Source organism: Cynoglossus semilaevis, chromosome 1, assembly GCF_000523025.1.
Source record: "Cynoglossus semilaevis isolate Cse_v1.0 chromosome 1, Cse_v1.0, whole genome shotgun sequence".
In the NCBI taxonomy this organism is placed as follows: Eukaryota; Metazoa; Chordata; class Actinopteri; order Pleuronectiformes; family Cynoglossidae; genus Cynoglossus; species Cynoglossus semilaevis.
In genome coordinates, this window is record NC_024307.1 from 21942805 (window position 1) to 21957538 (window position 14734).

General features: G+C 39.3%; 1 protein-coding gene across 1 annotated transcript in view; it reads left to right on the top strand.

Annotated features, from left to right (window-relative positions):
• The window catches only part of adam19a (ADAM metallopeptidase domain 19a), a 116391-nt gene that overhangs the window by 16950 nt on the left and 84707 nt on the right, over window positions 1-14734 (top strand). The window contains exon 2 of the mRNA XM_025061370.1: window positions 2108-2187. Coding sequence (XP_024917138.1) covers window positions 2108-2187 — 80 coding nt within the window. The remainder of the gene's footprint in view (window positions 1-2107; window positions 2188-14734) is intronic.

Consider the following 14734-nt stretch of genomic DNA (forward strand, 5'->3'; position numbering starts at 1 on the left):
ACCCTGACCCTGACCCTGACCCTGACCCTGACCCTGACCCTGACCCTGACCCTGACCCTGACCCTGACCCTGACCCTGACCCTGACCCTGACCCTGACCCTGACCCTGACCCTGACCCTGACCCTGACCCTGACCCTGACCAATCTGTCTGCTGTAGGTTTGCCTTTTCATTGCATTTGTTGTGTTCAGGGTCCTATTGTTTCATCCTCATATATTCAACATCAGTCTGTCTGTGGGACCACAGACGCCAGTGAAAGTCAATTATTGTGTTGTCTCATATTTGAACAGTAATGAACTCAGATCAAATCTCATTCTGATCGTTTCCTGTAGTGAAGTGGTGAACAGTTCTTTTCCACCAACTCCTTCATAATTGGGATGAAGAGTTTGTACAAAGTGCAGCGTTGTGGGTGTGTTAGTTCAAGTCAGGATTTGATGTGTTGATATAAACAGATAAACAGCTGCTGTGTTAGTGGGGGAATCATAAACAAGGTTGTAGCCACCGGCTAATATTTGATTTCTATTTTGGCTTTCAAAGGAAAAGTCAACCATCTATTTTTGGTTGTTGTTTTATTCCACTTTAAAGATGCAGTATGCATCTTCCTCTCTCTCTCTTTCACCCCCTCTGTCTCTCTTCCTCTCTCTCTCTCTCTTTCATCCCCTCTGTCTCTCTTTCTCTTAAAACACACATGTCAAACTCAGGCCCGGGGGCCAAATCTGGCCCAAAGTGTAATCATATCTGACCCATGAGATCATATTAAATGTGTACTGGAGTTGGCCCTGCAGGATATAGAACCCACATGTACTGGCAGGATTTGTAGTATTAGCAGTGTATGCACTATGTGATAGCACAAACATTTTGTTTTTGATGTTGTTGTAAAACAGATTTACATTAAAACGGCACTTGAAAGACTACAGATAGAGACAGACGTGATAAGAAACAAATGACCACTGATGTGTGTTTATAATATTAAACTGTAGTTGTTCCAGTGTTAACGCAAAACTGAAGTTTGTTTCCAAATGAAACAAAATCCACATTACAGATCTGGAGAGAAGAAAGAACAAGCAGAATTGATGTCAATTTTTCAATAAATATTAAGTTTGGCTCGCGACTTTGTCCCAGTTTTTTATTTTTGTCCACTGTGAATTTGTGTTTGATACCTCTGGCTTAAAATGTTTCTGGTGCACACAGTTTCTTTCTCTCTTTTTTCTTTCTCTCTTTTTTCTTTCTCTCTTTCTCTCTTTTTTCTTTCTCTTTTTTTTCTTTCTCTCTGATTCAAATGCTTGACAAGTCACATGCTCAGGTTTTATTGGTCGGCTGCTTTACAGTCTGGCTTTGATTTTACACCTTGTTCAGTCTTGCAGATGATTTCTCTCTAATGTTCCCCAGAGTGAAAAATGAAACTTTGAGAAACTCCAGTCAGTCTCAGTTGCTTCCCTCATATAAAATCTTATCAGTGATAGAATGTAGCGCCTCCTTGGCTGATGTGTGGGAATCACTGTCCTTTTAAATGAAATCTCTCTTGAAGTGTTTTTGTCCGTCTGAAGAGAGCTCTTTAGTCACCCAGATCCAGCTGATCTGGTCCTGTTGAGATTCCATCTTGGTGAAAATTGAAGCCACCATCCCACAAAGGAGCTGAAGCTCAACCTTCACGTTTTTTTCTCAACACTTTTCCACATTAATAATCCCATCGTGTGGATGAGTCGCTAAGAGAAACACAGGTGTGAAACACATGAAACACATACATCTGCCTGATTTGTATGTGTATAGCTATATATATTTGTGTGTTTATGTATACAAATATATAGTGTATATATTTCTGTCTGTGTATATGTATGTATGTCTATGAATGTGAATGCATATATTTGTATGTGTATGTATATATAATTATATATACTGTATATACATGTGTATATATGTATCTCTGTGTGTGTATGTATGTATCTGTGTCTAAATGTATAAATATATTTATGTATATACGTGTATATATATATATTTCTGTGTGTATGTATGTGTCTATGTATTTATGCATACACGTACACATGTAAAGACATAATAGGCGTAAACACACACGTTAAATAAATCTCTCTCCTCCTTTGTGTCCTCCAGAGACCAGAAGAGGAAGGACGGTGACGGCACAGTGGATTTCCTCAGATCGAATCAAGAGGCAGGCTGAGACCTCGACACTGGTCAGTAACCTCTCAGTTAATTCCCCCAACCCCCCCACCTCTGACCCCGCGACCCTGAGCTCACCACATTAACCACAGCTCATTCAGCTGTGTCTCAACCTATGGACGTTGTTATTAGCGTGACCAATGTCTTCTGTGGACCACATAGACTGGGCTCCACACGGTGTTTACTGAGACGTGAACAGGAGTTCACAGAGAATGTTGTATGATGGCAGACCGATATTGGATCTAAAATAATCCAGAGCCGGTCCAACATGTTCAGCTGTGAGTCACTGTTTTCAAATCTTAACATAAAAAAATGTTTTTCTTGGTTTTCATCAGTTATAAAAATGCCTAATGATACTAGCTCCTTCAGAACAACAGACAAATACAGGTTTTAGCTGTTTCGCTAACGGCCAACCAGCGTTTTGGAAGCAGAGATGCTCATTTAACCATTGAAAACCCTTTTTCTTTAGCTGGTTAGCAATAATGCTACGCTAGTATTTGTCTAGCAAAGTACTTTAATTAGGTTCAGTACTACTGGTGCTACCACATAATTGTTTTATTGTTTTCTATAGATAGATGATTTAGGCCAGGTATAATTTGAAGGTCACAGTGAATACATTAGCAGTACTACAGTATGTGCCTTTGCTCAAACATACTCCATCATGAAGTACATTCCTAATTACACCGTGTCCAAGTGAAGGTTTTATCACTGAAATGTTTCACACAGCAGACGACCTTTGTCACACGATGATTCTTTCCAGCCTCTCTTTGTCACGGCCTGGTTTTATGGTCCAATAGAGAACGTCTGTCCTCCTGTCCTGAGGGGACACTTGACTCTGTGCTGTGATCATTGATATACAGTAAAAAATGATTTTTAATGGCCTCTGCCAACCAAACCCAACACCAGTTGTGCTGTACTCCAGGCAGAGCAGTGGTGGCGCTCATTCACACACGTTGAGGAACGTTTACCCTTTAAAACTAAAAAGGAAGAAGAGACTGAAGAGACGTCACTGCTGCTACTGGACTGGAAGTTTGATTCTGTGATATGTCACATGAAGTTATGTGGAACTAAATATCCATGACAAAATGTATTGATGCGTTAATGGACTAATAAAAAAATCTGGCAGTTATGAAGTTTATTCAGCATCAACTATGAAACAGATATAAATATAAAGTTATAAATGCTTTGACTGACAGGCAGCCTTTCTGGCATATTTCCTGAGCTTTAGTATCAGACCTTTGTCTATCCTTTCCATAACTTGTACACATGAAGTACCAAATGTGTTTTTCTTTGTACAGACATCAGTCAGTACTTTGTGGTATAGTAAGGTTACAGTTTTTTTTATCAGTTCCTGTTGACAGTAGATCCAGTGGCTCCTGAATATAATTCATTTGTAAAGGGTTTTAGGTTGTTTATACTGTAGTACACAGTTCTGTTGGTGGTTTAAATACTGTACAGTACTGTGGTTCAGCTCTTTCAGCATCGTTGCTGATGAGACTCATCACTACTGTGTTCTCAGCCAAGTGACTGGAGAACAGATGTTTGAATGTCTGGACTGGAGCAGGAAACAGAGCAAATATATTAGCTCTGAAGTTTTTCTTCTTCCTGTGTATATTTCTGCCTTTGTACTGTGATACAATGTTATGTCAGTGATATGTTGTTTATGACAAGGGCAGACAAATTGACAAATGGCCTGGACCATGCAACATGGCCCAGTGCCGTGCTCAACAGATGCCCATGTTTGGCCTAATGGCTGTTTGGCACGAGTGAAGATTTGAAGCTGGATCTTTGAAGGTGACGGGAAAAGACAGGGAAAGAAAAAGTGAAGGGATTTGAACTTTTCACACAGAAATCCAGGGTTTAATGAAGCAGCAACATTTAGTCGCATTTAACCTAGCAACCCAGCAACTTTACAACGGTTAGCAGTTAGCACAGATGAGCCTGTCGTGTACAGGATGGAACTCAACTGAGAGAGGAAGTGTCAGAATAAAAGTATGACAGCCATGAGGTGTACTGCACACATGTTAAATATATATTTTTGATAGTTTTAGTTTGACAACCTAAACATTTGCCTATTTATGAATACATAAAGAAAATACTGTTACACTGCAGTTCTATATAGACTGACTGTAGTACAGTGGTAGGATGTAAATACCTGAGGAACGCACCTTCAGAAAACCATAAAGTGCTCATTTATTAGGTAATATATGGCTTACCTTTTCTTATATATAAGACACGCTGCAGTTTGAGACACGTCTCACTGTTTGTAAAATCTGAAGAGAAACTTGAGTTTTTTTTACTGTAAAATATGGAGATGTTTGTTAATGCTGCTAATACAACTAAAGTACTCATAAATATTCAGATGAATACTACCTTTGTTTTCTGGCTCTGTGACAGTCTGATTTGTTTTCTACCCATAATCCCATTAATAATGATCTTACATGACTTGGCAAAAATGTAAATAACATCCAAATTGCACTTAATTTTTATAACGTATAATTTTCCAGAAAGATTTCATTTTTTTTCTTTTCATAAAAGCCCTTCTTTGCCTGTTGTCAGTTTAATTCCATTTCCTAATTGTCAGCCCGTCACAGAGTGGTCAGTGAAGTGACCGTTCCTCTGAGCTGGAGCACAGACCTCCTTAAATGTAGCAGCGCGTCAGGCTTTTGTGGTTTTCTCCTCATTTCCCCATGGATGATTTGCTGCCTTGCTCCAGGGCAGCTCCCCTGTCAGGGACCATGTCATGGACAGTAATCACTGGAGGCGTTCGCTGCCTGCTGTGCATCTTAATGCTCACAGTAGAGAAAAAGTGAAACACAACTCAGTGCTAACCCTGTGATTGGTCAGTGGACGTGTTAAAGGTAGTGAAGGGGGGTTGATGTCATGATTTAGTCAGACGGCTACAGAGTTGTCAGTTTGAATCCTGGAGCCCTGATATTTCAGAGAAAGTCTCGTTGTGATTGGCTCAGGTCTCACCTCATGATCATAAAGAGCTTGGCAGGGACATTTAAAGGCCCAGGAGGACAGTGGTCTGCAGTAGCCTCTGTGAGAAGACGTCAGCTGATCTGATGAACCAACTATCAGGGACTTTTAATCTGATCAGAGTAATCAATATGATCCCATTAGACAACTGGCTTTGTATTGATCAGCTACTGGTTGATGAACGTCACCCAGCTCCTGACATCAGTTTATTTACTCGTCCTTGGTCAGTTTGTTTTTATTCATGAAAACCTCCCACTGTTCTCGCTTTGAAGCAGTGGTAAAAAAAAAAATATTTCTTTTTCTTCAGGATTGTGTTGTGAAATATTATAGTTGGTCTGTGGGTGTTTGAATATATGAATGTTAATGTTTCAGTTAAAACAATAACTTTGAAGCTAACGGCTAACAGCATGCTGCGTCTATGGATTAGTACATATTTAAACTTCCAGGCCCTGTTTATTACATATATTTTGTAGTTTTTAATTACTTTATGTATAAATAATTTATATTTTTATATGTTTGGCACAGAGGGCAGTTTTTTTTGGCACATACAGTATAATACAAAGTACAGAATCAGTACGTACTACAATAACAGTTCAATTCAAAGTAACACTTCAACATCCAGCCTTTGTACTGAGACTTTATATTTAGTCATTAATTCACTGACAAAATAAAATAAATAAACAAAACCAATAGCAATTAAAGCCATACTTATATTTATTCGCTATTTTTATTGTGAGGTGACACAAAACAGTAACAGTTTAGCTTCATAACTAGAGGCTGAGCCAATAGAAACATTCTCTTCTATACTCACTCAGACTCACAACGAATCCAAATTCTAGATTAACACCAAGTAAAGTTCCTCGTACTCTGTATTACTTTCTGATTATACTACAGTAAACAAAACTCTCCTCTGGACTTTTTGACGTGACCTCAGTGGATGTGAATTGACCCTGAGGTCAAACTGGACTTTAACAACATTTTGACTGGTGTCGTTCAGATTTGAAACTTCCGTCTCAGAGATGGAAATAATGATTCTGTCTCAGCGTCGTAGCTGTTGTTGATGACACAACGGGGAAACAAACTGGAGTATTGTTTGTTTGTTTGTTTTTTTAGTTCTTTTCCGCAGCAGGAACAAAGAGGAGACGTTGGTGTTGTTGACTTTCTTTCATCCAGTTCAACACATTCAGTCAAAAGTCCAGGACTTCACAGTCCTCCTATTTTTATAACTTCACTTTCCGTTTGTCAGAGTTAGTCTGCTTTGAATTCCGATCTATTTTTGTCTGTTCATCTCGTTCGCTGCTTTCATCAGACTCCACTTGTCAAATTTAGGCCACAAAGAAACGTCGCTTGTTGTTTTTTTTAACACAGAGAGAAATCAAAATGTGACAAAGTGTTTCATCCTCACAGCCGACAAACATAACGGCAACAAAACACAACCGAGCAGAACTCAGTGTGGAGACCAGACCTAATGACATGTTTGTGTCCTGTGAACGCGTCGCATTATTCTGGGGCAGAGCTGATGAGAAGACACCAGGCTGGAGACAGCTCATTGGTCCACATCTGGACATTGTTTTTAGAGTGTTGTCTGTATTCCTGCTCAGCTCAGCTTCCACTGCTGTGACTTATGGCTGCAGATTCAGCCCGGAGGAGGAAGGAAATCAAAGATTATTCCAGTCACACTTTCTTTTTATCCTCTTTGCAAAGCAAATTTAATTTTTGAAATTAAAATAAAAAAAACAGAAGTTAAGGATTAAACTGAAAATCCTAGGAAATTATTATTTAATCATAGCCCCGTTAAATAAAGACTGAATGAAATGGGCTTTCCAAATTCTTCCCCCTTCATATCCTGAAAAATACTACTATGGTAATAAAAAGGACTGAATTTATTTATATATACCTTCATTTCTGGACTATTGAGCATACCTGAATATAAGCCACATCCACTAAATTTAAAAAGAAAAAAATAATTGTACATATATAGGCTGCACATCTCTCTATAAGCCGCAGGCGTCCACGTTATAACATGGGATATTTATTTTTCCGAACAGTGCCTGTAACACAGCTGGTTACACGTTAGCTCTTTCCGCTGCTTCCGCGCCCCGACTGTAGTTGGAATGCACAGGGGAGACTTAGTGATCTGCTCCAGAGCTGAAGCTAACATTAGCTCTGGGGCTAACTCCCTTCACTTTGTACTTGTCCACAGCAGAGGTAAACAGAAACAGTGAAGTTGGGGTCTTTATTATCAGCCACTCCGACCACAACAGAACATAAACAGTGTTTTAATATTTGTATTCAGATTCAGCCCGGAGGAGGAAGGAAATTAAAGATTTCCAGACTTTATTTACTGTCACACCTCCTTTTTTTATTCTTATCCTATTCTCATTGCAAATTAAATACATTTTTTGCCAGTTTTAATTAAAAGAAAAAACAGAAGTTTTAGAAGGATTAAACTGAAAATCTTATTATTTGATCATAGTCTTGTTAAATAAAAACTAAATGAAATAATTCAATTTTTTCCCCCATATCCTGATATATAGAACTATGGTAAAGGTGAAGGAATCTGAATTTAATATTATCTCCCTCAAATAAATGTCACAGATTTGTCTTCATCTTATTGTCCGTGATGGTTGCCATGGCAATCATCTTTTTTAAGCAGCCTCTTTCCTTTATGTCAATAATGGTAGTAACTTTCCCCGTACAGTAGTGATCATTAACCAGTGGCCCGCAGGCTGAATGCAGTCTACCAAAGCGGTCCAATATGGTCCATGACAGGGTCCGTGACCGAGTAAACATCAAATAATAATGATAGATTTATTTTTCTTTTAATTTATAGGCAATAATTTTTAGTGTGTACATTAAAAACCAAGGCACGGTTCGTTTTTCTATACATCAAAGTAATGATCTTTATCACGCAGTTCAAGTACAGTCACAGCGAAGGTCAGAGGGTCCAAATAGAGCTGACCGTGCTGGCCTTGGTATTTAACCCTAACCCTAACCTAACGTCCTGTTTCAGTCCGTTCCACAACAGCACTCGTACGTCAATCCACTTGTATCTGTCGAGCACTCGTAGCTTGATGTTTCCTCATATCACGTAGAAAATCTTGCAAAAGTTGCTTACTAGAAACTTGGAAAACACGTATTTCCAGGAGCTTGTATCTTGAAGCCCCGCTGTATGTGCGTGTTTTGGTTTTTTTAACCAATCTTAACGCGACATTAAGGAACTTTGACTTTTGTTTTTTTTTTGTTTTTTTTTTTTTTGGTCGATTTTTCCTTTTCCTTTAATGAAAACCTCTGAAGAATCGATTACTTTTTCAATTTCAAGCCCAATCCTCGGCCTGGTTTTAGAGTCATCCATCTCTACAGAGCTCATCAGTTAGTCTGGACATCTGCCGGTGCATTTCCAAAATAACTGTTTTATATTCAGTATATTCCCTCATTCCATATTTACTTATCAAAAGTTTTGTGACAGATAAGCCAAGAATGAAGTCATGGTTTCCTCTTCTCCAGAGTGTTTGATTCATGTCTTCAGACCTGGACCAGTTCTTCACCCTGGTCTGACTGGTACTGTCTGTGCTGTAGTGAAAAAGAACTCTCCTCTGATCTCGATCTTCAACACTGTTGTCATGCCTTCTCATCTACTGTGACGTCGTATGTTCCTGAGTGAAGCTAAAGAAAAGTCAGTTCTCCTGTAGTGAGACAACAGAGAGGGTCGTCTTCTGTAGTCATAATGTAAGAATAACCAGGAATATGAGTAAAGTCAGTCCTCAAAAATATGGATTCTGTTCTGGTTCAACCTTTCTCTACAGCAGCATTAAATTCTTATGCTCTCCTGTAGCTAGTGACGTTGTTAGCTCGCTGCTCTGCACTGACAAGAATCACTTGGTCAGTATCATGTCACCTTTGATCCTTAACATGATGTGAAGCCTGTCTACTGATACCTCTTATCTAACAGCGTCCACTCAATGTCCAACTAATTTGAACCAGTTTTAATTTACAATAATCGACGCTAACGCTATACAGTACTTTTAAAACCCCCGACAACCAATCAGAGATCATTAAAGTGAAGGGCTGGACGACACTGAGGCTGTAAAGTCTGGACTCAACAACTGTCAGTCACTGCACTGTGAACTAAACCCCGGCCTCCTCCATGGTACATCTGTACCATGTATCGGGTTGTCATCAGTCACAGCTGACCTTGAAGACCTAGCATAGCATTTAAAAAGTCAAAAATAAAAAAAAAAAGGTTTTAAATTAACCTTGTCAACAAAATCAAGACTTTTTTTTCTGCTGAATTACTGTCGAGTATTTCAGTGACAAACATGTCTGTAGAAGTTTTAACTTCAGGTCATACAACCGTTTGGTGTTAAAATATGAATGTTTACTCATATAATTGTCAAATGGACCTGAGTGTCTGTAGGCTGATTATTATTGTTGAGGACAAGGATTCACGGAAGTTTGAAAAGCAAGAAATGCATCATAAAAATACACAGTACTGACTACAATCCACCAGTTATAGTAGGCTAAGTGTCTGAGAATATTTTCTTGATAATTCCCCATATTAATATTTTCATCATTTGGATAAGTCAGAAATAAAAAACACTGTGAAACATAATTTTGTCCAACAGTATACAAAAAGTATTTTTTTTTGTCTAATTAATCTTGATTAATCTCATTAATAAGATGAACCTAACATACCCTAACAATGTAGTAACATCATAATCTAGGATGTAAAAACATCAGTAGAGTTCGACTTGGGAGACATGTAAACAAAGACGTCTTCCACGTACAACGCTGCATGACAGTTTATTCATCCGCTCCACAGTCATATTTCAGAATGATGGAACTAGACTTTCTTGATAAATGTTTGCACCGTAGGTCTGGGATGTCGTACACAATATTTGTGTTGTTAATCAAAAAAAACAAACAAAAAAAAAAAACTAAAGCAAGCTCAAAGGTTTAAAAAGGATTTTTGATTTAAATCAAAAGAAAGTGTTTTGGTTATAAGAGGTGGTGTTGTTTTTGGTGGTTGGTGTTCAGAGTGTTGTTTTGATCACAGCAGGGTCAGCTTCCACTTTCAGCTGTGCTCTTTTGATCTGACTCTTAAAAATCCACTGACATTCTCCACAATAAGAAACATCTGCACGGAGGACTTGTTTTTCAATCTTTTTTTTTTTTTTAATTCCTAGCTGCGGTCTCCTCTGTTTCCCTCATAAAGCACTTGTTTCACTGTGACTCATATAAATCACACTAATGAAGACATGGACAACGTCGGGCGCTTATGGGGGGAAAAGACGCGTAAACAATAAAGACGTCCTTCTTTAAATCACCATGACGACGCCGTCTTTCTTCCAGCATTAACACCTCTGTAAACAAACTCCTTTGTTCTTTTAGATAAAGCTCCAATTTAATGAACAAACAAACTGCAAATTAAAAACACTGAAGAACATCCAACATCTCTCCGTTTGTCCAACACATCTGTGTTTCTGTTCATCTTTGAAGGTACATTTATTGTAGACATCACTTTGTCTGTGGGGTTAATTTGACGTCAGCAGATGGGCTAAGCTACGAGAACAACTAGGCCACATGAGTGGGTAAATGGACAAAGAAAAGACTGCACAACAAAACATCTTTGTTACCAATCAGGGAGGACATTTGAAGACTTTTTATTTTCACTTCTATGTTGCTGCGTTTCTGTTGGTAATGTGCCAGAAGAACAGGGGAATTCTGGTGCTTGCTGAACACATCACAGACCTGTTGGGGGCAGTATTCATACCACACTCCTCCATTTATTCGTTTTTGAAAATTCTTTTTATTGAAAGATTTATCCCTAGTTTTCTTACTAATGACTGTGTTACTAAGATTTGGAGACAGTGAAAAATGCAGTACAAATATCTCAGTATTCATGACATTTCGCAATATCCACTACGGTATGACATAACTCGATTTTCAAAGTAAGTCAGACTGCACATACTGTATATAAATACCTGTGTCACTTTCCTACCCTAACAAAGTGGTAACAATCTAAGAAGAAGAAGAATTTCCCTTGTCATAATGAAGGGCAAAAAGTTCCCCAAAAAGACTACAGAAACGAAAGAAATTCAGTTTAGCACAATCCAATGTATGGCGTACAACCAGTGAACCGGTAAACAAAGACGTCTTCTGCATATAGTGCCACTAGAGGACATATTTATCCGTTCCGTTCGCCAACTAGTTTCCATGTCAAATTTCTTCTAATGCAGTACGTCGGAATGACGAAACAAGACTTTCTTAATACATTTATTGGAGACGGCGACGAAACTACGAAACACCGCAGGTCGAGGTTGACTTTAATGTCCAAATAAAAGACACCTTGATACATTTGTCCAACAACATTCTGTCCACTTATGAAACTTTGTACTTTTTCCATTGAAACTAATAGATATTTTGACATTCTCTTTCTGTAATTGTCAGATTTTCTTCTTTCTCCCATCAGGGAAAATCTTTGTTGTTAGTTGGTTGTATTTTGTTGTGCGGTGAAACTCAGTGACGCATTTTCCCCTACAGTATGAGCCGTTAAATGTCTCTGAAATCCAAACATGGGACTGAGCTCAGAGAAGGATGGATGGATGGGTGGAGGAAACCTCAGAGTTAAATTGATTCTGGATTTTTTTTCAGTGTAACAAATCTGGTTCTTCACCCAGGGCCAGGAGAGGATAACATTGGGTTTCAGTAGCCTGTGGGATGCAAATGTCAATTTTCTGGGAAACGAAGCAAAGGTGCAAGAATTTATTTCCCCAGAAACAGAAAGAAAGCAGGCAGTCTGTGAACCAGCGTCTGAAGTGAGTCAGAAAAAATTAGACCTGATCCAAAGTGGCACTTCATTACGTTAACTGCCTGGATTGACAGCAGAAAGTGGCGGTTTGGAGAAAAGGTTCACTTACTGTATGGAGCGTTTTGAATAGATCATAATTTTAAAAAAAGCTTTGTTAAAATGAATCATCTTTCTCTGCCACAGCTTCAAACCGTGGAACTCACCATTTGAACCTGTAGAAAAAAATTATAAAAATGAGAACTGCTGCTTGTGTATAGAAATGTAGTCATTATGTGTTTTTGTGTACTTTTAACTACTATTATTCACATGTTCTAAACACTCTGAGCTGACAGACATCAGGTAGAGAAGGAATCACTATATTTGGTTTGTTTGGATGGTTTAACATAGTCATAAAACAGATTTACAGCAGGTTAGGTTGATAAAGGCCAAATTGGGTGTCGTGCTACTGAGTAAACAGAGTCCTGAGATGGAGGATGTCAAGACCTTTACTTTTGAATTTTTTGACAGCTTCATGTTACATATTGTTGATACAGTGAGACATATTTAAGATGAACTCTTTAACTGGACTAAGAACTTTTTTTTTCCTGTCTTCTGCCTTGTCTCTTTGTCTAACCATTTGTGATGTTAGATCTTCAGTTCCGTCATGTATGCCCAATGAAGGCATAGTGTGTTAGCATTGTTAACTTAGCCTAGCTTTAGCAAAGACTCAGCCGTAGATCATCTAAAAATAAAACTGTGTGGATTGGTGGATTATATGCTATCTGCTCATAAAGGCTTTGAAGGTGTACTTAGCGCCAACTACAGGTCAGGAAAGGCGCTCCATGCTTCTTCTTTTCTTCTCCTCTTTATTCCTGGTGAAGTCACGCTCTGTTGAACAGCTTCCCTTTTCCTCCCAGTTGATAAACTACACAAACCATTTGGTGCCGGTTCAGACGACAGATGCTCTTCCTCGGCTCAGTCCTCCACATTTTCCTGGCTCTGTACCGACCGTGTGATTGGACAAATTCACTGTAGCTTCTGTTACACTGCTCCCACATCAAATGGTCCTTGGAGTCTTGACAGTGCTGACAAAGATGGTGAGACTTTATTAGCTCGTGTGAGAGCAAGTGATAACAGGAAGTGGAAGTCGTCTGGCGAGTCTGAATTTGTTCCGCCGTGTCGTCTCTTACTGTAAAACAGAGAAAAAGAAAACGGATTTGAAATTGACAGACTGGCTGTTGACTGACAACGCTGTCATGTTCTAGTGAGACCCAGCAACATCAGATGATTCACTGGACAGGTTCCAACAGAGCAGAGAACATGACCATCAGCAGATGTCCAACCACTGGAACTCTTACACAGTGTCTTGTTTTTGTCCTTTTCAGAGCCATATTTCTGGACTGGGTTATTAAAAGAAAATTAGAAATCAGTTTTTAAAAGAAATCTGGATTTATATTCAACAGAACAGAACAATTATATCATGGATTCTTCGTCTTCTCCCTTAAGTTGCTCTAGTAATGGATCATCACGGTGGATCGTTTGCCTCCATCACTTTTAATAGTTAATTCAACAGTGGAAAAAAAAAAATTAAAAAAGTTCCTTCAAAAATGAAATCTGTGTGAGTATTATACAGATGGTCTAATATTCCTCTGAGGGAAACTACTCTGTGTGTTTATTTCATAGGTGAAACAACACGGTCACATGAGTAGTCGAACGTACATTGCTAATGCTAATGCTAATTGCTAACAGTAGAATTCTGTATTTCTGTAGTTGTCTACTTTGAGGACAACTGTGCCTGAAGTTTCCAGTTGTCTTTTAGTCGTGCAGCTTGATGACTAGTCAAGAATCTGACCAGTGACTAGTGACAAGTGACCAGTGACTAGTGACCAGAACTAGGTGACTAGTGACTAGTGACCAGTGACCAGTGTGGTGATGATTATGGCTGTAGTTGTTGAACATTTGATTGGTCGGAGCATCACTAAGTAACTGATGGAGGAGAGGTTGATGGAGAAGGACAGTGGACCTGATGGAGGAGGGGGAGGGACGGACAAAGATTTCTGGCTTTGTTTGTTTGTTTACTGTTGGACAATAAACCACACAGAATAACCAGAACAACTCCAGTGATGTCGACTAAATGAATGTTTGACTCTTGTCTCAGTCCAGTCTCCTCATTGGCCGGTCCACCATGATAGAAGCCACATTATTGTGTCATAGGTGGAGACAGTTGACGGTGGAGCAGCGTCGTTGCTGTAACGTGAGTCTGATACTGTAGCTGTGTATTTGTGGGCTCATCACCACCAACACCTAGCAGTGTTGTTGTCACTAATGTGGCTGGAGGTTAATGAGCTGTTGCCTTTTTAATTACCCCTGTGATGAGCCACGTGTGGAAACACAGTGGAGGAGTGGATCCAGAGTGAGGAGGAAACAGAACCATCATCAGCCTTAAAGACTCTCCTCACTGTGGAGACCACGGCGGCCATGTTTGAGGGCCGACTCTCACTAGAGCCAGCTGCTCTGTGACAATTGCCCCCTTGTCTCCTTTTTGGCCCGCACTCACATTACGCTAAAATGTGAGCTAGCTAAAGCCCGGTACATCAGTGACTGTTGTTTATACGCAGTTAAAGCTGCACGATGACAGTGAATCTGACAACAGCGGCTGAAACAGCTGCTTTGTGAACGATGCTGCTGTCGCTCAGAAACATGATGGAACAGAATATCTGACTATGATGAGCATGAAGGCTGTGTTTGGAGTGGAGCGCACAGACAGACATGGCTGCAACATATTGCGG